Source organism: Sturnira hondurensis, unplaced genomic scaffold (assembly GCF_014824575.4).
Source record: "Sturnira hondurensis isolate 20B ecotype Veracruz unplaced genomic scaffold, ASM1482457v3 Scaffold0003090, whole genome shotgun sequence".
Lineage (NCBI taxonomy): Eukaryota > Metazoa > Chordata > Mammalia > Chiroptera > Phyllostomidae > Sturnira > Sturnira hondurensis.
This window is the reverse complement of record NW_028075721.1, coordinates 8,477,774-8,499,578: the sequence shown is the minus strand read 5'-3', so window position 1 is coordinate 8,499,578 and position 21,805 is coordinate 8,477,774. Positions and strand designations below refer to the sequence as shown.

The 21,805-nt window shown below is 61.6% G+C and overlaps 1 protein-coding gene across 1 annotated transcript; it reads left to right on the top strand.

The window, feature by feature from the left end:
• Positions 1 to 2,288: 2,288 nt before the first annotated feature.
• MMP15 (matrix metallopeptidase 15) lies at positions 2,289 to 20,533 on the top strand. Its single transcript, XM_037041617.1, has 10 exons — positions 2,289 to 3,053; positions 11,962 to 12,110; positions 12,691 to 12,816; positions 14,028 to 14,335; positions 14,643 to 14,804; positions 15,746 to 15,999; positions 16,358 to 16,496; positions 17,104 to 17,254; positions 17,396 to 17,511; positions 18,586 to 20,533. The coding sequence occupies exons 1-10, from the start codon at positions 2,892 to 2,894 to the stop codon at positions 19,026 to 19,028; spliced, it is 2,010 nt and encodes a 669-aa protein (XP_036897512.1). The 5' UTR covers positions 2,289 to 2,891; the 3' UTR covers positions 19,029 to 20,533.
• The last annotated feature ends 1,272 nt before the right edge of the window (positions 20,534 to 21,805 follow it).

The following is a 21,805-nucleotide window of genomic DNA, read 5'->3' as shown; positions in this document are numbered from 1 at the left end:
ATGTTACAGAAACACAGAATTTTCTGTGCTATGTCTTTGGTTTTCACTATAGCAGTGTGCTGGGGCACTAACAATGCATGTAGAAATTCTGCTGTTTGGGGTCCATTGCTGACTGGGGTACCAGCTGCTGGCATGAATCCTCTGTGCTTCTGGTACAGAGGTAGTGACCTCTGTACCAGATGGTAGTGACCATCACCACTGGCCTTGAATTTGTGACTTGCCAAGTAGGAGAAACGCAGTGCATTATTCTACATAATGGCATCACCCTCTGTGTGACCCTGGCTGAAGAAGGAGGCACTGGCAGTAATCGGACGCAACTGCTGCATCTCTGTGCCCCACAACCTACCTGCCACCTTTGCTGTGACCGGGATGGTCCAAGAGGCGAATGGAGAAATGCGCACATCACTGCCATCACCATGCTCACACTGCTGGGGAAGGCCCACAGGTCATGGACTTCTGGTCAACCCGTGAAGGCCTACAAAGCTGGACACACAGGTCCATTCAGCCTCTTATCTTCGTTTTTCCGTTTATCTTCAAAGTGTCCTTCTCATTAAATGCCTCATGCATTGCATAGTGTAGCAATTATCCACCATCACCAAGTCTCAACAGATGGTTCGGCTGGTTCTAAAGGAATCAAGGCAACCAAGTGGGAAATGGATTCGTGTTGTTCAAAGAAAAAAAGAACAGCTCTTTTGCCCTTGAACAAGAGGGGAGACTGACAAAGATTATTCGCTCAGCAGACCTTTAGTCTGGCTCCCTAGAACCCTCTCCCCAACAAGGCCCATGCCTGTGCTTCCTGTAGGGTCCAGTTTTAGCAAGAAAACTTGCTAAGTCAGTTTAGTGGGAATTCCCCACCCTTGATATATATATATATATATCTGGTTCATCTCCAGAGCCGAACTGCCCTCCCAGGTGATATCTGATCACCCTCACCTGCCTTCAGCCAGGACTGGCTGTCTCCTCTTAAGTCATTTTCCATCCACTCACGCCCGACCCCCTAGCTCCTGAGCTGTAAATCCCCACCTGTTACTGGTTGTATTGGGAATCAGGCCCGGTTCTATGTGGAATCTCTGTTCCCGTATTGCAACAGTTTTGTTTTGTTTTTAAGGAACATTCATCTTTGTTGCTTTCCTTCTGTCTGTTCCCTTTACCGGTATTCTTTCTTCTCACCTGGCTAGTCAGTGAACAGGTCGATTTCTAAAGCCCTGCCTGACCACTGCCCACTTTCCGGAGGTAAGGCCAGCGGGGGACGTTTCAGGAGGTATCTCCCTCTGGTGAGGAAGCTCCCATTTCCTGGGCTGGGAAGTGGGGCACCAGAGGGAAGGTCTGGGCCCTCCTGCCCTCCTGGCGCCTTGGCCTTCGCATCCAGCGCCCCCTGCCACCAATCTGCCGGGACAGGACTGCCCTTGGTCTGGGCACGCGGCCCTGGGGCCCCCCACCTCAAGCCTTCTGCCTCCACACCGAGGGGATCTCAAGCTGATCCTGGAAGAGAAATCAGTCTAGCACTTTTAAACTCCACTCGGCGGGACGTTTTTGCCTATGCGCCAAGCACCTTGTCAGGCCGAACTGTTACATTTCGCTTGCATAAAATAGTGCCCTGACCTTGGATACCTAATGTGTGCTAGCTAGGCCAGGCACCGGAAGCCCAGCTAACCCTCACCTTCAACTTTTCGCCCCATGGCCCAGAGGAGGCCATGGGGGTTCAGAAAATCTAAGTGAGGCGCCCACCTACGAGCGGCGGGTGAGCGGTGGCTTGTCTGCAGCCTTGCGCGTCCTAAACCTGCGTGAGGTCCTACTTCTGGCACACACGACACACCGACCCCTCCCTGCGCCGCTGAGGGAAGCCACTGGAAGGGCCCCACACTTGACGGGCTTTTGGGAAAACAACACATCTCTAGATTTTGTTTATCTTTCTTTTGTGTGAATCTGGAACAGGACATTTGGATCCTTCCTCCCCCAGCCTTTCTGCCCACCGCTGCCTCAGTATCCCCACCCACCTACCGGGTAGGAGAAAGAGGAGTCTTCGTTTCTCCTTACTCTCTCTGGAGGGCGGGGAGAGGTCACTTTGGGGATCAACCCCACTCTCCAAAAGCATGGATCCGAGTGAAGGAGGTGGGCTAGGGAGGATTCCCGCCGATTGGTAAGAGTAAAAGGGCTGCCGCCTGCCGGGCTCCGCCGCCGGCACCTGCTACCAAGAAGCCTCCGCCTAAGATACCGCCCCCGGCCCCCGCCCCTCGCCCGCGGCCGCGCGCGGAGGGAGCACTGGCCCTTTAAGAGCGGCGGCGACTGCGGCGCGGGGCGGAGGGCTGGGAGCGCCCGGAGCTGCGCTGAACTCGCCGGGGACGTCGGGCGCCGGCTCCCTGGCTCGCTCACTCGCTCTGACCGGCTCCCAGCGCCTCCTCCCGGGACTGCGCGGGGACCCGGGCCCGGTTGGGCGCTGGGCGAGCAGAGTCCCCGGGCGGGGGGCGCGCGCTCAGGGCAGCGTCCGGCCCCGGGCATGGACAGAGGGAGCTGGGCGCGCAGGGGGCGCCGCGGGACCGGGCGGCCGGAGCGCTGAGCCAGACAAAGGCTCAGGAGTTGCGCTTGCTCTCGGGAGCCGGGCCCCGGGCGCCCAGGCTGCGGGACCCGGCAGCCGGCGGCTCCGGCCGGCCCTCTCTCGCGTGGACCGGTTCCGCGTGCCCGAACCTTCCCTGCCCGCCTCTCCTCGGGCGTGGGAATTTGCCGAGGGGACCTAAGCGGCCCCAGCGGGGGACAGGGACCGGGAGGTCTGCCGCGCGCCGGGCGGGGAGCCAGGGAGCGTCGCAAGTTTCCAAGCCTCGTGCGGGGACCCAGCGCCGGCGAGCCGGGGAGCCCCGCCTGCAGCGCTCCGGACCCCGCTGGGCGCCGAGAGCATGGTCAGCGAACCGAGCGCACCCGAACGGCCGTCCTGGGCAGGCAGCCTCCTCGGCGGCCGGGAGGCGGCGGCGCGGCCGCGAGTGCTGCCGCTGTTCCTGCTGCTTCTGGGCTGCCTGGGCCGCGGCGCAGCGGCGGGAGACGCAGAAGTCAATGCCGAGGTAAGGACCTCGCCTGGGGGACTGGGGACAGGGAAGGAGACACGTCTGCAGCCCGAGGCCGGAGGTGGAGGACGCTGAGACGAGCCCCCCTGTGCCAGAGGAGGGGGGCGGGTGAAAGGGGCCAGGCAGGTTGCCCTTCCCCGGCTCTCCCTCTTGCCAAACCGTGGAGGGCGGAGGGCTTGCGCTCACTCTACGTCCCTGTAACCCTGACCTAGGCACTGATCCGCCCGAGCTCCCGCCCGGCGGCCGATTCCTCGAGAGCCCTGCGGGCGCTGTGACATTCTTTACGAGTGGGGTGGGGGCTGCCCTGGAGGAACCACGGGCTGAGCAGGCAGCTCCCCTGCCTAGGCAACATCTGGTCTGGGTGACCCTGAGCCACGCGCGGCGGGCCGGGATAGGGGGAAGGGGTGCGACCTTCCGACGTAGACTCGGGTCTCAGGGGAGCTCTGGAGACTTTCTTGGGCTCTTGCACGGAAACCGCGCCACGGCCAGGAGGGGTCCAAGAGAGACTCAGTCTCCTCGTCAGAGCTTCTGCGCCGAGGCCCGATGCACGGGGGACGAACTCCACACATCTTTTCACCGGGAGCCCTCGTGACGTCCCTATGGGGCCCCCTGTGTGGGTCTGTCGCTTGGGTGATCGGGCATGGCCTCCTGGCACAGAGCTGGGTCTAGCCAATGCCCCCGGCTCCATGGAGTCTTCCAAGCAGGGGCAGTGAGAGCACCAGTTCCGTTACTCCAAAGCGGTGTCTACTCTTTCCCAACTTCTAAGACCCCGCTCCCTGCCCGTTCTAGGAGAGAAGAGTGGGCGGGACGGGGGGTTGGGGAAGACCGCCTCCGTGCTGGCCAGGGTAGGCTCAGGCCTTGGTGCCCTTGGGCTGGGTTGCAGCGTCCCGGTGCGGGTCGGCGGGCCTGAGCACCGTTTGTATTTGCATTTGGGCTGATGTTCCCTCCCAGCCCCCAGTGGCTTCCCCACCTCCCCCCTGCTGCCTGGGAGATTTTTCCAATGGAAGCCTGCCCTTCCCCGCCCTACTTTAATAAAAGCTTGGAGGAAGGGCAGGGAATTCCTCCCGGCTCAAGTTACACCTCTCAGCCAGTTCCCCACCTGCTCTTCCCTCCCTCCTTTGGCCAGGCCAAGGGAGAGCTGCAGGGAGCCAGGTCCTGGCAGAAGGTGGGGTAGGAGCCCAGCCCATGCCCAGGCCAGCTGCCTCCTCCTCATTCATACTGACAGGCAAGCAGGGGGCTTCTGCTGGTGGGGAGTGCCCCGCAGCCTGTGATCTGGTGCTGGTGAGGAGGGTCTGGACCCACCTGCCACTCCCTGGAGTGAAGAACCAAAGAACTGCCAGTAACAGACAGTTCTTTGAGCAGTTCCTTGAGCAGTTTCTAATCTGTGTGGGAATGGCATCTCCGTGCAGGAAGCAGTTACGAACCAAGCTGGAACTGGTGGCCATGCATTATGAATTGTCATCTTAGAAGGCCAGGAGCTGGGGCGCTGGGACCTGTGGTCTGCGGGGCTCCGTCCTCTCGTCCCTTTGCTGCTGCTTCTCCATTGCCCCTTCCTCTCCCAGGGCTGCACTGGGGTCAGAGACCACATGGCCCTAAGCCTGTGGCAGCACCACCAGCTGGGGTTCTGAGAGTGACCCTGCATGCTCTCTCCTGGGGAAAATCTGAGTAGGGAAGTTGCTGGGAGAGACTAGAAGGTTTAGGGGATTCTTGAACGTTGTAAACCAAGGTAGATGGAGGGTTAAAGACACCCCTGTTCCTAGCATTGGCTTTGGGGTACAGACTTCCTCGGAGTCTCGTCAAGCCTGGCCAGATCGAGGCCCAGAGATTGTTGAATGGCTTCAGTAGCCAGTGCGTTTGCCAGGAGGCTGTGGGACCATTGTCCCCAGGTCCAGCTCTCGTAAGGACCAGCCTCCGAGACTCCTAGGCCTGGCCTGCAGCCTGTGTCAAGAGCTCCCCACCCCCGTCCCCCCAGGGGCAGAGGGGCTCTGGTCCTCACCCCAGAATCCCCACAGCTGCAGACTTCAGGTTAGGTGGTGGCTGGGCCCTTCTCCGAGCATCCCAGTACCTGAGCCAAGGCCGGCCCCCATCCTTCCCAGGGCAGAACCCGCCGGAATTTCACTAGACGACAGCATTGCTAGGAGCTGGCAGACACCTGCACCCTGGCAAGCTCTTGCCTGGAAAAGGCGGTCTTTCTTCAAGAAGCCACTGCGGAGTTACTCTGCCCTGTCCCTCTCTCTCCCTTGGATGTCAAGCCCCAGGCCCCAGCTGTTCGGGACTGCAGCCCCTTCCCCTGCATAGAGGCAGGCCTCACCTCAACTGACTGAGGTGCCTGCTGTAGCTCCTGGCCTCCTCTGCCTGTGGGTCCAGGTGCCCCATCAGATCTGTCCTGGCCTTGCTGGCTGCAGCACCTAGCCTTCTTAAGCACTTTTGGCCTTCACCAGAGAAGCTATGGTCTCTTCTTACCCTCCACTCTCCCCAGGCCTAACCTCAGCCAGCCCCATGCAGGTGACTCTGGCTGCCAGAGTTCACAGGTGTGATGCAGCTGCGTCTAATGCACGGACACACTCACCTTCCCTGAACTGACTCCCGAATACCTCCCTTGTCCCGACCTGGCAGCTGAGCAGGGTGAGCAAAAGGTGGGAAGGGGGTCAGCTCGAACGCTGATTTTGACCCTCAGATCTGACTGGTGAGCCACAGCCCCTGGCTCCAGTGTCTGCTGGCCCTTCCAGGTTGGCCCCCAGAGGCCCCGTGCCCGGCCTATTGCTGGGTCCCTGTGTTGGGGCTGCCCTGGGGTCCCATCAGTCAGCTGCCTCCTGGCAGTCACATGCTCCTTGTCTGAACAACATGTCTGTCCGACCCGCCCGCTCCAACCTTTGGGCGAAAACACCTCACTCTGCCCCACCCAGAGTGGGTGGGAAGGAAACAACATAGAAACACCCAGGTCCCCCACCCCAAAGAAGCTGCTGGAGAAGGCTCTCTGCCCCTTCCACTGTGTGAGGACACAGTGAGAAGCTGGCGTCTGCAACCAGGAGGAGGGCCTTGACCACAACCTGACCACACAGGCACCCTGATCTTGGACTTCCAGCCTCTAGATCTGTGAGAAATAAATATTTGTTGTTATAAGCCACCCAGCTGACGGCATTTTTGTTACAGCAGCCCAAATGGACTAAGATAGTTGGCATCTTCAGTATCGTCCCAAGATTTATGTGGCTCACACAGCCAGCCACTCGGGCAGGGGCCAAGCCTGACTCAGGAGATACATTCTCTGCATCAGCAGAAGCAGCGAGGGACCTGGGGCTCTTAGCTCAGATCTTCCTCCAGCACAGAGAAGGCCCTGAGAGAACCGCATGGGTGAATGAAACCTGGGGCCCTGAAGGTGGCTGACGACTGCAGGCCTGCAGCCCACAACAGGTGCCTTCTGGCCACACAAGCTCATATGAGGCCACTCCCCAGAAAGACACCGGTTACAGGGGCACCTGGACCCTTTGGGGAGGGGGCACAGGATCCGCAGCCCCCCGGCAAGAACAGCAGAGGTTTGCCAGCTGGCTGTGGGTCAGAGAGACGAGGAGGGACACCTCGTGCCAGCTCTCATTCCCCATAAGGAGACAGCAGGAAGACCCAGCTCAACATCCAGTAGCTGACAGACAGATGAGGACCTGGGTCCCAGCCATTCACCAGCCTTGGGGGTCCCCAACATCCCACTGCTACATGAGATGGTCGAGCAGCCGGAGCCACGACGGCTGGAAGCCAGGGGCTGGATGAGCTCCCCGAGCTGGCCCTTAGCCCTGGGCACCACCCTGGCCTCCCAGGAATGACTGTCACCCCGGAGGGGTGAGAGCCCGGTTTCATTTCCCGTCCAGCACTTGTGGGTAGGGTACCTGGTGTGTAGGAAGTGCTTGCAGAATGGTGGCAAAACACAGGGACTGTTAGGAGCAAACGGCATTTGCTATTGGGCAAGGCAGTCGTGGAACCCGTCTGAGCCTCAGTTTCCCTGTCTACAAAGTGGGGCTAATAATAGCATCGACCGGATGGAGTTGCCAGGGAGGTTCCGTGCCTGTATGTAAAATGCCGGCCGCCGTGTGCTGTGGCCCGGTGGGATCCGGTGCTGTTTGACCACCTTCAACATGTATGTGAGCGCTTTCACACTGATCCCAGTGGGGGCTCTCATTACCCCATTGTACAGAAGGGGAAACTGAGACTGAGCTGAGAGACATTACCCCAGGTTCTGCAGCTGGGGGTGGCAGAGCTGGGGTCTGAGCCCAGGCAGCCTGGCTTGGAGCCTGGGCCCCCAGCCCCATGCTGGGTTGGAGGCTGCAGGTCAGAGCCCAGTGTGCCATCTCGTGGAGAGATGGAGGAGCCCGCCGGGCCCAAGCCAGGTGGGAAGGAGATGGTGGGGGCAGGGCTGGGTGAACCTGGAGCCCTCCCCTGCAGCCGTCCAACCATCCACGCTCCGCCCTGGGTACCTCCCCATGTAGGAGACAACACCTGCAGGGGTTTCCAGGTGAGGCCCCAGGCCTGGCCCCCAGGCAGCCGAAATCACTGGCAAACAGGGCTCTTTCCACCTGCCTCGCCCACCCACTGGCCTCGGGACCCCACTGCTCTTCCCTCCAGGGTGAGGCGAGCCAGGCAGCTGGGAGACCACCAGGTAAAGAAGTGGCAGGAACACAGGCTGTTCCTTCTACCACCCCGCCAGCAGCTTTCCCTTCCGGAAGGCCAGTTCCAGAACTGCTCGAGTCTGGGCGGGTGGCCTAGTCTGGTGCCCCCTTTCCTCCCTGGCCTTGGGGTTGAATGGTGTCACCTGTGCTGCCATCTCTGCGCAGCCACTGCGGAGGGACAGTTTTGACCCCAGTTTGCCGAGGGGAGTGGTCGGGGACTCAGAGACGCCGTTTTGGCCTCTTCTACCACTCGAAGGCCCGTTCTTAGGACAGGCAGGCAGGACCAAGGGGCGCATGTCCCTGACAGGCGGATTTCTGCTCAGCCTGAAGGAGAGCTAGCGGTCGTGGCTGCCTGGAGGTGGGGTGGGTCACCTTGGTGGCAGTGAGCCCCATCTCTGCGACGGTGCAGGCCTGATGGGTCCCCGGCCTGGTTGTGGCCCATGGAGGCTTCTGTGAAGTAGCTGGAATTGGTGGCCTTGAGATCCCTTCCAGCCCAAGACTGGCGGAGTCTAGGCCTCTCAGGGGCTCCTGGCTCAGACCCCCTGTATGGGGCAGAGGTGCACACCCTGCCTCGGCAGTGTCTGGGGCTCCCCCTGGCTCATCATCCTGTTCACTCCCGCTCTGTGCCCGTCATGGCCTTGGCCTGCCCCCGAGGGCCCTCAGACCGTGACGCCGGGTGGGGAGGCGGGCACAGCGTGGGCCTTGCGGTGCCCTGAAAGGTCTGTTCATCAGCCGTGCGCCTGACAAGACGCCTTTGTGCCTGTCTGGGCCACGCTGCCAGGGTCTGCTTGGACGGCACAGAGGGCCGTGGGTGACAGAAGCGAAGCAGAGCCCAGCAGAGATTGTCTTATCGCTCAGGGGCTGACAGGGCGGGTGGGAGGAGGTGGCTGGAGGAACTGGCTGCTGTGACAGCCGCCGCCCTCGCCCCCTGCCCCCACGGCTGGCCGTGCTTAATGCACAGTATCGATCCGTCTGGGAGCTCCTTCTCAGACACGCCCTCCCTGCAGGCCTGCCTCGGCATTGTCTCGCCAGCCTGGAGTGGGCCCTGCCTATAGGGCCCAGCGCCTGGACCAGCCGGAGATGGGGAGATGGGGGGTGTGGGGCTGATTAGACGCCTCCCCTGGTGCTGTGCTGGACACAGTTCCTGAGAAGGTCTGGGGCCCAGTATCTGTAGCTCAGGCCAAGAGGGGCTGGTACTACTTCACAAAGAGCTGGGTCTGTATACTGCTCTGGGCTCCAGTTCTGGCCACGTCGGCTGTGCAGCCCTGGGTGGGCCACTCGCCCTCTCTGAACCTTGCTGTTTGCATAACAGGAATGGGGTACCTGTGAGCATTGAAGCCATGACAAGTGGATAGCCAGGCCCATAACAGATTCTCAGCCCCTGGCTGCGCCATTCATGGCCTCTCTTAGGGCCGGGGGGCCAAGGCCTCCCCCCTCAGACTCCTGAGCACCCCCGTCTCCTTGCCTGGGGCTGGCCACTCACCTGAAGCATCTAGACATACTTATGGTTGAAGAGAGAAATGGCAGAAAGAGCCAGGGTGGGCGAAGCCTACAGGGTGGGCTGCAGGTAGGAGGGGCCCTAGGCCCCAGAGCTCTCCTCAGAACCCTCCCTGCCTCTCGCTGGACAGTGGCACTACGGAGGAGGTCCCCCTACTTTGCTGCTCACTGTCCTCCCCAAGCCTCAGTTTCTCCAACCAAGAAACAAAGTTTTGCCTTCCTGGCACTCCACCCATGAGACTAGGTGAGAGGGAGGGGAAGGAGGCCCCTTGGACAAGGGACAGACTTCATGGTCAGTCACCAGCAGGAGTGGCCGGAGCTTGAACACAGCCCCCCCTGCATTGACCTTGAAAATTGCTTCCCACTTTGGGCCCAGGGCAGCAGAGCCCCTCGGGAAGCCGGGGCTTAGGGTGCACACAGCCCCTCCTCACCGGGAGGCAGCAGCCCCTGCACCTGGGCACTTGCCCCCTGGTGTCTTTTTCCCTCCGGAAGCTCACCTCCCAGGCTCATTGTACTTAGCACAGCAGGAGGGTTTGAGAAACTCCCTCCTGGACACTGTGGAGAAAAACAGTCCAGAGCCTGCTGCGGGTGGCCACCCCGAGCTCCGGCTGGCTCTGTCACCCTCTTTGCCCTACCATTTGGAGGTTCGGCTGCCCTGGGACAGAACTGTGCTTCTGCTTACGCCACCCATGCCACCTGTCCCCAGCTCCTGCCTCGCACCCTGGCAGTGGCCAGGAAGCACTTGTCACCAGGGTGCTGTGGTTCCAAGGCCTGGCTGGGACTGAGATGGAAGCTCTCAGCTTCCTTGAGACTCAGGGGGTCCTCCTGTGTAAAGGAGGGTCCACAGGTGCCCTGGGAACCTTCCCATCAGCCCCTGAACCGTCCCCAGAATTAAAGGGCCCCATGTCCTCTGCTGGGCTCTGGGGCTCTTCCCTGCAGACAGGCCCGGCTCCCTCGGCAGCCCTCCCCTGGGCCCCAGCCTGAGCCGCCTCCTCCCTGCCCTTCTCCTGTCACTCTGCAGACACTGCTAATCAGCCCCGTGGTGGCCTGTGATTGAGCTCCCTGAGATATTTTTACCTTATGCAAATAAGCGATGCCCTCATCTGTCAGTAGGCAGCCCCACCTCCTCCGGCTGGATCCCTCTCCCTGAGCTGGCGACAGTCATGCCTCACCTTCTAGATCTCTCCAGCCTCCTTCAGGAAAACCACGTCCACTCAGGGTGGTGGGCGCCCCCCCCCCACACACACACACACAGGAACTTCAGGAAAGCCTTCTCGCACTCGGGGAGAGCAGGCGAGGAGAGAAGGTGCCCTGGGCCAGGGGGCTGAGCAGGGCTGTCCTCCCCCAGCTGTCCTGCCCTCCCCCGAGGCTACACAGCTCCCAGGCCCCGGCAGAGCCTGGAACCTTCCATCCTTTTGGTAGAGGCAAGAGTCTGCCACTCCAGGGACTAGACAACCCCTGGCCTCTGTCGCTGATGATACATTTACGGGGCACATTTCCCTGCCCAGCACAATGCATACGTGAGTGTGAACGTCCCTATTTTGTCCTCACAGAAACCCGTGCTGTGAGGCAGGTCGTGCTATAACAGAGCCACACCTCGGAAGTGGCGTGGCTGGATCCGTCCTTAGCCCTGCCTGTCACCATCTCTGTGGCTCTGCCTCCTTGCTTGTGGCTGTTTGCCTGGCCCCGAAAGGCCCTGAGAGGCCCTGCAGCTCTGGCCGTGTGCATTCTCCCGGGCTCAGCATCCGCTCCCGCCAGCGGCAGTCTGGGCGCTGCTAAGCCTGGGGTGCGGTGGCCCCTCCACACCAGGGGCCTGGCTGGGTGCCAGGGCTGACGATTGCACTGAGGGGGCACGGATCTACAGAGTCGGCCGTGACGCTGGTAGCAGACAGATGTGGATGGGGCCCTGGCCAACTGACACGTGGCTGTCAGCCCAGAGCAGCCACCATGTCCCACTACCATCTTACCTTGTGGGTCCTTGAGGTGTAGCTGTTACCTTCCAGGGCCTCTCAGAGAACAGGCCTTCAGGTCCGGTCATTCCAGGGGGCGCCCAGGCACCCAAGGTGGGCCAGCAAAGGTGCAAAGGACATACTTCCATGGGGCCAAGGCCCACAGAAGTCCCTGGCCTCTGTGCCAACAACCTGTCATAGTGGTCACCATGCTCTTGTGTCCTTAGGGGCATGAGGTGGGCAGGTCAGAGTCCTCTTCCTTACCACAACTCAGTGTGGCTCATTGGGGATCCCTCCTCCTTCCATCCTAGTGGGGGAGACAGATGATAAACATCTCAGTGAAATGTAAGGTATTTCAGGTAGTGACAACTGCAAGGAAGGAGGAGAGGGGGCGCAGGGGACAGCAGGTGGGGGTCTCCTTTTACATAGTGTTGTCAGAGAACACCTTCCAATAAGGTGAAGTTGAAGCAGAGACCTGGGGGTGTGAGCCCTGCATACACCTGGGTGGGAGCAGCACGTGCAAAGGGCCTGAGGCAGGAGTGTGCCTGGCAGGAGGCAGGTGGGTGGGAGGAGTGAGGTCTGAGAGCTGAGGCAGGGTCAGGTAGCAAGGGCCCAAGAGCTCCTGTAAAAATTGGCTTTTCCTCCAAGAGAAGTCTGAAGACCAGACCTGATTCCTAAAGGGCTTTTCACAGGGAGGTGGCGGCAGCTTCAGGGGTGGTAGGGGGCAGGTGCCTGATGTGGGCTGTGCGTTGTGAGAGCCAGCCGCGCCAAGACCCGCTGACTGATGTGGTCTCTCCTTCGCAGAACTGGCTGCGGCTCTACGGCTACCTGCCCCAGCCCAGCCGCCACATGTCCACCATGCGCTCCGCCCAGATCCTGGCCTCGGCCCTCGCGGAGATGCAGCGCTTCTACGGCATCCCGGTCACCGGCGTGCTGGATGAAGAGACCAAGGCGTGAGTCTCTCTGTCGGACCTTTCTCCGACCCCACTGGCCTCGGCTCTCCTTCTGTCCTCCCGTCATAGGCCTTGGCGTGTGGAGGTACCAGAAGAGAGAGGTCTAGGTCCGATCCTCTGCACGAGCTCTGATTCGTTGGGAATGTCTGCCTCAAGCCTCGTGCTGAGAAAGCTGCTGAGGCCGAGTCCCAGCTCGGCCATAAGGAACACAGGCTTGACTGGTGGCGTCTGCCACAAGAATGGGCTTGAGGGAAGGCAGCACACCTGGCCTGGGTGGGATGGCCAGCCTATTTAGGCCTTGCTCTGGAAGAAGAGATGTGGCCAAAAGCCACGTTCTTGATGAGCATGCACAGAGCATCACATAGCAAGGACACAGAGTAACTGTCCCCTTCCTGGGTGGCTCTGCTGGGGCATCCAGGCTTCCAGTACAAGGTGGCTGTGCCCCTGTTCCTGATGAGGAAATGGAAACTTAGCTCATCTTCCACTCTGAGAAGCCGTTTAAGGCCAGAGGCAGGAGGGTGGAAGGAGGTGGGCTGCCTGGAGGAGGCTCTGAGCTCACCCCTTCATGCTCATGACCCAGGTGGATGAAGCGGCCTCGCTGCGGGGTGCCAGATCAGTTCGGGGTGCGTGTGAAAGCCAATCTGCGGCGGCGGAAACGCTATGCCCTCACCGGCAGGAAGTGGAACAACCCCCACCTGACCTTCAGGTAGGGACCCCAGCTTCCCAGGATGGCATTTCTCCCAGCGTCCTCTACACCACCTGGTCTGAGGCCTCGGGCTCCCCAGTGAACTCGTCTGGAAGGCTTCCTTTCCCAGAGGCCCCCCAGGGCCACAGTGTAGACAGTCCAGACCCACTCCAACACCCCCCCCGCCCCCACTGACTCTGGCTGCACACCCTGGGGCGTCTTCCTTCAGAGAAGGTCATGCCCTTCGGAGCTGCTTCTGTTCTCTCCTCCTTCCCTTCCCTCCCCTCCCTCCCCTGCCACCCGCCAGCTGCCCAGTCTGGCCTCACTGGCCCAGATGGGTTCCTTCACTGGTCGGTTTGGGGGCCTCCACAGTGCAGGGTGTGAGATTTTAGGCGCCTGAGACTGGGAAAGGGCTGGGGGCCAAAACCCAGGTGTCTCTCAGGCGGGCAGGCTGCGTCCTAGGCACATCCTCCTATGTAGTGAGTCCTAGGGCAAGAAACCCCACTGAGCCTCGAGCATGTGGCGGTCCCCACGGGCTCCTCTTCCTGTGTCTATCTGGCCAGGGCCCCACCCGAGCTCCGTCTTTCGAGGCAGAGTAGCTCCCACAGTCCCTGAGACCCCAGAGTGAACTGATGGCCCAGCCAGCTTTACTGGAGGCCTGTCCAGCACACACACGCGCCCTCTGATGTACATGGGCAATCGCAGGCCTCCTCACGGGGCCATGATGAAAGCATGACCCGCCTCTTCCCATTTAACCGGTGAAAGATCTCATATTCAGAGACTAACTCACTGGCCCAAGGCCACACAAATAATGTTAGAGCCCAGCCTTGAACTCAAGTCAGCCTGGCCCTGGAGCCCAGTATTCAGAACCTCTAGCCCTGTGTTCCCTAAATGTCGTCCATTTGCCCCTCCCCTCCTAGGTCTTTGAGCAACATACTCCTTGTCCTTTTATTTACGTAACATTTTCTTACTGAAAAGAGGCTTGTTTGGCACAAGGCAACCTTGTTTGGCGATATTCTGATGAACTCCTGGTTTTAACGTTTACTTCTCTTTTCTAAATTCACCTCCAAGTAAACTAATGGTTGATACGGTCAGGCATTGTCAGTGAGCCAGTTCAGAGCTTACGCGAATTCCTTGGGACCCCGTGTCTCCGCCTCCAGCCCAGGGATGCCAGCGGTGGCCAGTGGCCCCAGGCCCTGGGTTCACTCGCCTGTCTCCCCGCCCGCCTGCAGCATCCAGAACTACACGGAGAAGCTGGGCTGGTACCACTCACTGGAGGCGGTGCGCCGGGCCTTCCGGGTGTGGGAGCAGGCCACGCCCCTGGTCTTCCAGGAGGTGCCCTACCAGGACATCAGGCTGCGGAGGCAGAAGGAGGCTGACATCATGGTCCTCTTTGCCTCTGGCTTCCATGGCGACAGCTCACCCTTTGACGGCACGGGCGGCTTTCTGGCTCACGCCTATTTCCCGGGCCCTGGTCTGGGTGGGGACACCCATTTCGATGCAGATGAGCCCTGGACCTTCTCCAGCACGGACATGCATGGTGAGAACAGCTGGCAAGGGCAGGCTGGAATTGTGGGGCCAGGCAGGAGAGCTTCCCGGTGCAGTTCTCTGCGGCACTGACATTTGGCCGCAAGCTCTCATGCCACCGTCTTCACGGGGTGGTAGGGAAGAGAAGGGGTCGTTGCTCCCATGTCTCAGATGGGGAAGCTGGAGGCCCGGAAGGGAGAGCTGCTCAGCCTGTCCTAAGAGTGAGGCGAGGGCAGGCTCCCTGGCAGGCTCAGCCCGCAGTCTGGGGCGGCCAGGTGCTGGGCCAGGCCAGCGCTGACCGTGCTGCTGGCCCGCTTCAGGGAATAGCCTCTTCCTGGTAGCCGTGCACGAGCTGGGCCACGCGCTGGGGCTGGAGCACTCGAGCAACCCCAGTGCCATCATGGCGCCGTTCTACCAGTGGATGGACACCGACAACTTCCAGCTGCCCGAGGACGACCTCCGGGGCATCCAGCAGCTCTACGGTGAGCGGGCGGCACGGGCTGGGCTGGCCGGCTCTGCACCACACGCCTGCCCGCAACTCCCAGCCCCACGAGGCACAGTTGCTCATGCTGTCCCGTGTTGTAGATGACACACTGAGGCCCCAGGAGGACTTGTGACTAGTTCACGGGCCAGACATCTGGCCCAGGACCTACACCCAGAGCCCTCACAGTGGCTCCAGGCTGGAGCCGGCAGGGGCCGCCGGCGGTCCCAGGTGCCAGCTCTGACCCCCTGTCCCCGGCCTCGGTGACATTTCTGTTAGACTAACGGTGCCTCAGGTTCCACAGAGCCATTCCTGGTACTGCCACGCCCACCCGAGCCTGACCCAGAGTCCTTGCCGAGTGTTGTTGCTTTGTCACTTGCCAGCGGGTCTCAGGCAGGTGACACCCCCGACTCAGGCCCCAGTCAAGAAAGCCTCCAGGGGGGTGATGTCCTGAGGTCCAGGTTGGGGGGTCGGGGTCTGCGCTCGGTGCCCACACTGAGCCCATCCCCGGGGTTGGCAGCGCCCACCTTGCTAGGCACATGACAGACCCTGTATCCCCAGCAACCTGGTCATCAGAGGGGAACTTGGCAGAGTTTGTAAAATCATGCTCCTTTCTCTGTGTGTGTCCCTGGGTCCTCCAGTGGAACAGGCTAGCATCCTGAGGAGACTGTCCCCAAGGGGAAATGGAGAGTGGGGCAGCTCAGGGGCACGATGACCTAAGCCCAGTGTGAGAAGTCAAGAAGGGGGCTCTATGCAGAAGGATGGGGGTCCTCCTGAGAGCGTGGTGGGATGTGGGGAGGGGAGGGGTCCACTGTGTACAGGCAGGGCCCTCTGCCTGGGGGTTGGGCCCTGTGCCCTGTGTCCTGAGAAGGACAACCTGGAGCCCTGGCTGGGTTCTGGGGCTTCCTCCTCACTTCCTGTTCCCCCTCCCCCACTCTACAGGCACCCCAGATGGTCAGCCACAGCCCACCCAGTCCCTCCCCACTGTGACACCCCGGCGGCCAGGCCGGCCAGACCATCGGCCCCCCAGGCCCCCCCAGCCTCCACCCCCAGGCGGGAAGCCAGAGCGGCCCCCAAAGCCAGGCCCTCCGGTCCAGCCCCGAGCCACAGAGCGGCCTGACCAGTACGGCCCCAACATCTGCGACGGGGACTTTGACACAGTGGCCATGCTGCGTGGGGAAATGTTCGTGTTCAAGGTCTGGCCCCTGCCCCCCTCAGCCCCTGGGCCCATTCTCAGAGCAAGAGAGCACCCCCCACCTCGCCGCTCACCATCCCCATCCCTCCCTCACCGAGCAGCTTCTGGGAAGCCATCAGACCCTAGACTGAGAAGCAGCCAGGCTGTGGGTCGAGGGATTTCCCTGGACTCACACAGCAAGCCCGAGGGTCTGCCCACTCGCCCCTTCAGCCCAGGGCTGTCTCCCTGGCGCTGCCCTTGGGATCTCAGTGGCCTCCCCAGGACCCACCCTGATCCAGGAAGGGGCGCTCCCAGGTGGCCCCCCTCCCAGACCGAGGCAGCGTGCGTGCTCTGCCCGCTCACGCCCACACCCTCCTCAGGGCCGCTGGTTCTGGCGGGTCCGGCACAACCGCGTCCTGGACAACTACCCCATGCCCATCGGGCACTTCTGGCGCGGTCTGCCCAGTGACATCAGCGCAGCCTACGAGCGCCAAGACGGGCGTTTTGTCTTCTTTAAAGGTGAGCTGGGGTAGGTGGGAGGGCCTTCCTGCCCCAACCTCTGACCCAGCTGGGCCTGGGGAAGAGGGAAGGGGGAGTTGCCTCCATTAGGGCAGTGCCCCTGATCAGCTCTGTCCCCTGTCCCCCCTGTCCTCAGCCTCAGTGAGGCAGTAGCTCCCTGAGGACAGGGAAGGGCCTGCACCAAGAGTGGGGAGCCCTGGACCCTGAGCTGGGGTGCCCTGGGAGCAGCCACCAGACCCAGGGGCCAGGCAGGGCTCCCCATCCTTCCTCTTCTCGATGAGGACTGTTGGGCCGGGGTGTTCACATAGAAATGCAGACCCACACCTAGTGTGACTGTGTGGTGTGCATCCAGGGGTGAGTGGCTGACACACGAGTGTGTAAACCAGTGTGCCAGAGTTGTCCGAGTGCAGAGTGGGTATGCCAGAAGGGAAAGTGGCATTGTGTGTTGTGGTGGCCAGTGCCTGTCCTGTGTGCAAGGGTATGAGTGTGACTGTGTGTAATGAGTGGCAGTGAACGTGAGTGGATTTGTGGGCCCAGAACAGCGTTGCTGGGCTGTCCCCTCCCTGCCCACCCTCTCGGTTCACGCCCGCCTCCCCTGCTCCCACAGGGGACCGCTACTGGCTGTTCCGAGAAGCAAACCTGGAGCCCGGCTACCCACAGCCACTGACCAGCTATGGCCTGGGCATCCCCTACGACCGCATCGACACGGCTATCTGGTGGGAGCCCACGGGGCACACCTTCTTCTTCCAAGAGGACAGGTGAGTGCCCCCTTCCCTAAAGGAACAAAGCCCCAACTGGGTGCCCCTTCTCCCAGGCCTACCCAGAGAGAACCCACCACCAGTGGGGAACAGACTCCAGGCCTATGCAGGCCCACAGCCCGGTGGTGTTTCTGGTCACAGGTACTGGCGCTTCAATGAGGACACACAGCGTGGAGACCCTGGCTACCCCAAGCCCATCAGTGTCTGGCAGGGGATCCCCGTTTCCCCCAGGGGGGCCTTCCTGAGCAACGACGCAGGTACCACAGCCAGCACCCTCCAGCCTGCCCACCATTCACCATGCTCCTCCTGCACGCAGGGGTGGGGCTTGCCCGAGGTCATCAGGCAGTGTGATGGCCTGTGTGGGGGACACAGCTGTGTCGGGCCCTGGGCTGCTGGGAGCTTCTAGAGCACAACTCCCTGGTCCTCCCTGTGCCGTCTCCACCCTGTTTTATAGCTGGCCAAACTCAACCACAGAGCTCGGGGAAAGGGGTCCCACAGTGAGGAAGCTGTGGGGTCAGGAGTCCCACCTGGGAACCCGGGGTGGCCTGCAGGGAGCCCCGAGCCCAAGCTTGGCTCAGAGCAATGGGATGAGGGTCTTCCCAGCGTGCACAATTACCCCCTGCAAGGGAAGCCAGATCTTTGTCATTATAACAAGTGACAGGGAGCTGTGGCTTTTATTTCTCCAGCACGGTCTTGGATGACTTTAAGAAAAGCCATAGCTCTGATTCTTGGGTCCAGGCTCGCAGGCTCGGGAGACCCTGCAGGCCTTGCCAGCGCTCCGGTGGGTCACACTCCATCTGCGTGTGATGGCATCCCTCTGGCTGCCCTGGTCTCACTGTGATCAGCAGAGCACAGACGCACCCCATGATTCAAACCTGGCCCTTCCTGAGGCTGATGGGACGTGGCAAGGTGCCCAAGGCCAAAGAGCTGGGCCAAGGCAGTGCTGGGCTCCGCTCCAGGTCTGCTGCTGGCTGGCTGCACGGCCCGGAGAGGGACACTGGCCTGGCTCGTGTGGGGTGGGGCCAGTCCCCAGGACAGGGCAGCAGGGTCCCCGACCGCAACCTCCAACCCAGCAGGCAGCAGGACCCTCCTCCGTGTCAGCCCAGCCCAGAAACACAGTATTTTCTAGTGGTGCCCTTGACCCAAACGCCACCCACCCCTCTCTGAGCCTGGGCTGGTTTCCGTGAGTAGGAAATGGGCAGATTTGGGAAGCAAGTAAAAAGGCGGGTGTTCTAAAGCCAGGGCTCCTCCAGCGTGCCATGGTCTCCCGAGAGGGCCTCTGGCGGGGAGGGTCCCTGGCTGACTCCGCTCCGGCCGGTTTGCCCCCACAGCCCACACCTACTTCTACAAGGGCACCAAGTACTGGAAGTTCGACAACGAACGTCTGCGGATGGAGCCCGGCTACCCCAAGTCCATCCTGCGGGACTTCATGGGCTGCGAAGAGCCGGGACCCCGATGGCCCGACGTGGCCCGGCCCCCCTTCAACCCCAACGGGGGTGCAGAGCCCGGGGCGGACGGGGACAGCCAGGAGGGGGACGAGGGCCATGCCGGGGAGGGGGACTCTGGGGCGGGGGCAGACGAGGACGGGGGCAGCCGCGTGGTGGTGCAGATGGAGGAGGTGACTCGGACAGTGAACATGGTGATGGTGCTGGTGCCGCCGCTGCTGCTGCTCCTGTGCATCCTGGGCCTCACCTACGCCCTGGTGCAGATGCAGCGCAAGGGCACGCCCCGCATGCTCCTGTACTGCAAGCGCTCTCTGCAGGAGTGGGTCTGACCCGCCGCCTCCTGCTCCTCACGGTGCTAGGGGCCAGGCTGGCGGCGCCGGTGGTTCCGAGACTGCTCCTGGGGCACCCTCAGGAGCCCTCCACAGCTCCCTCAGCCCCTGGGTGGGGCCCCCCAGGCCCTTCAACATCCCTGCCAGCCCTGCCCCCATGTTTATTTATGCCTGGGATTTTTTTTTTTTTTTTTTTTGCACACTAACTTGAGCATTGGTTTCTACTTTCCCCGACCAGGGGCAGTTCCCAGGACAGGGGGTTAGAGCTTTCTAAATGGGGTTTTGCTCCAGACAGGGAGTTAGGTCCCCACCCACCCACCCACCTCAGCCGTGGCCCCAGCCAGCAGAGTGGAGGGTCGGAAGGCCCACCTGGGAAGGCGGCTGTCTGGTTGTCAGGCTGCTGAGGTTTTTCCCACCCTGAGCCCTCTGCAGTGTGAGCCCTGGGGCCAGAACCATGCCCTCTCTTGGCTTTGGAGACAGGTGGGGCCTAACTGGTCTCCCTCCACCTAAGTCTTTCTCTGCCTTAGGAACAGCTTTCGCCCAGGACCACCTGAGGTTAGAGGGACAGAGGGTCAGGTAACCCCTGGCTGTCAGTCTGCTGACTTTCGATTCCTTCCCAACCAACCTCTAACAATCCCAGCAGCCGGGCTCCCTGTGCCGAAGGACCCTACCCTGCCCCTGGCCCGCTGAGGGGCCAGCAGCCCCTAGCTCCCCCATACCCCTTGAGCCCGCACCTCCTTTTCTCTCTAGAGAAGGGGTTCTGGGCCCGCCTTACCAAGGACCAAAGGGGGTCTGCCAAGGCCCCTCCACCCCAGGAGCCTCACCTCCCAGGCTGGGCCCCCAGCCCCCGTCTACCTTCTCCTGTCTGAGCTGTGTGACCCACCTTGGACTCCTTCCCTGGACCTAATCCTGCCTTCTCTCACCCACACCACTGTCCTCAGGGGTCTCAGGACCCCGCCAACCTCAGGCCGCAGCTGCCAGTATCCCAGATCTCCTGGGGAGACGGAGCTGATGGGTGCCCGGGCTGGGGTGCTGAATGTCACAGAGTATGCCCACCTGTGTGGGTGCCCAGCAGGCACCAGGCTTGGGGTGGGGGTTCCTCCCCCGCAGCCCCTGGTCCCCCAGGGCACTAGTGAGAGGCCAGCGGAGCCCACTCTAGGCTGGAGACTCACCAGCTGCTGAGCTCAGTCCTGGGGTAGAGGTGCTTCCTCCTCCTCTTCCTCCTCGAAGCAGGCAGAGGTGAGCTGCCGTGGGAAATGGTACTGTACAGCCGGCTCTGTCTCCTCCGCGGGCCTGAAGCCCTGAGCAAGCGGATCTGCCCCCCCTCCCTCGGAATCCCAAGGGCCCCGGAAGGAGGGGCTTCTCATGGGCAGGCCAGCTGCTTTTGCCCCTCCGTCCACAAAACCTGAGAGCCAGTGGAGGGGTGGGGCGGGGCAGGTCCGTGTCCACCCCCGTATGTTTCTTATTGTAAATAATCTGCACTGATTAAATTGTGTGGCCGGCGAGCGTGGCCTCCTTTGTAAGAGGCCTTGGGCTGGGGCTTCCAGCTGCAGGGCCTGCAGGTGATGGGCAGAGTCCCAGCTGGGACTGGGCAGCTTGTTCCCACACCTAAGAGACCTCACTCCCAGGTGTGTGTGGGCTCCCTCCCAGGGTCCCTGGGAGGGGAGGAGCTGGGGTAACAATGAGAGGCAGCTGCCTTCCCCTGGGTAGGGCGCGGGACCTGGGGTGGGACAGGGAAGGAATGGGGAAGATGCTTGTCATTCATTCCTGGTGAGAGGGGGTGACCCATCTCTCCACATGCCCTGCACACACAAGGGAAGAGGGCAGAGGGCCAGGCCAGGCCACCTGGCCCTCCACCCACCCAGGGTTCTGAGCCACCTGAAGACCCAGCTGGGTCAGGGAAGAGTGAGAAATGGGGCTACTGTCCACTCCCAACACTGCCCTCACCCCGTGCTCTGCTCAGAGGGCAAAGGGCACCCCAGGTCTGCCCTCTCATTTTGGGGGCAGCAGAAAAGCTCGCCCTGGGCAGGGTGCAGATGATGCCCAGGAGAGCAGGAGACAAGCATTGCTGTCCCTCCCATCTGGGCGAGCCTTGGAGACCGGCCCCTGCTGCCTGCCCTCTTGGGAACCACCTGCACCCCCAGGAGCAGTGAGCAGCTGTAGTGGGGTCTCACGCCGACCTTGGAGCAGGCCAGGCCTGCACAGCTCCTCAGAGAGGGTCCTTCAACCTGTTCTGCCCTGCCCTCCCCCACAGCTGCACACCAGCCCCCCAGCCCCCCCTTTCCTCTCTTTGTATTGAAAACTGGCTGAAGACGGTAGGAAGTGCTTGGCCCTGGGAAGCCCCACTGGCCTCTCAGGCAGAGCTAGGAAACAACCTGAGAGCTCCCCTCGCCGCAGGGACCCTGAGGAATGGGGGGTCCAGGGCAGACACCATCTTGTCAGCTTTCCCGGGGCAGAAGCCACAAGGTGTCTCCACCCAGCTCTGCCTTCTGCTAAAACCTTAGGGTCCTCCAGAAGCTCAGAGGTCACCCTGAGGTGTGGGGGCACAGGGTAGAAAAAGGAGAGGATAAAAGGCTCCTCTCACTGGCACTTGGCAGAGGGGTCAGCCCCCCAAGAAACTGCCTGAGGGCCCTCTCACCCCCAAGGTCTCAGGTAGAATCTTGGAGAAACCCAGCAGCCGAAGGAATTGCTCTCCCTGGTGCCATTTGCTCCCTGCTCCATCTCAGGAGCCCGTTTCTCTGAGCCCAGAGGCATGAAGGAGGTGTCTAGGGAGGGAT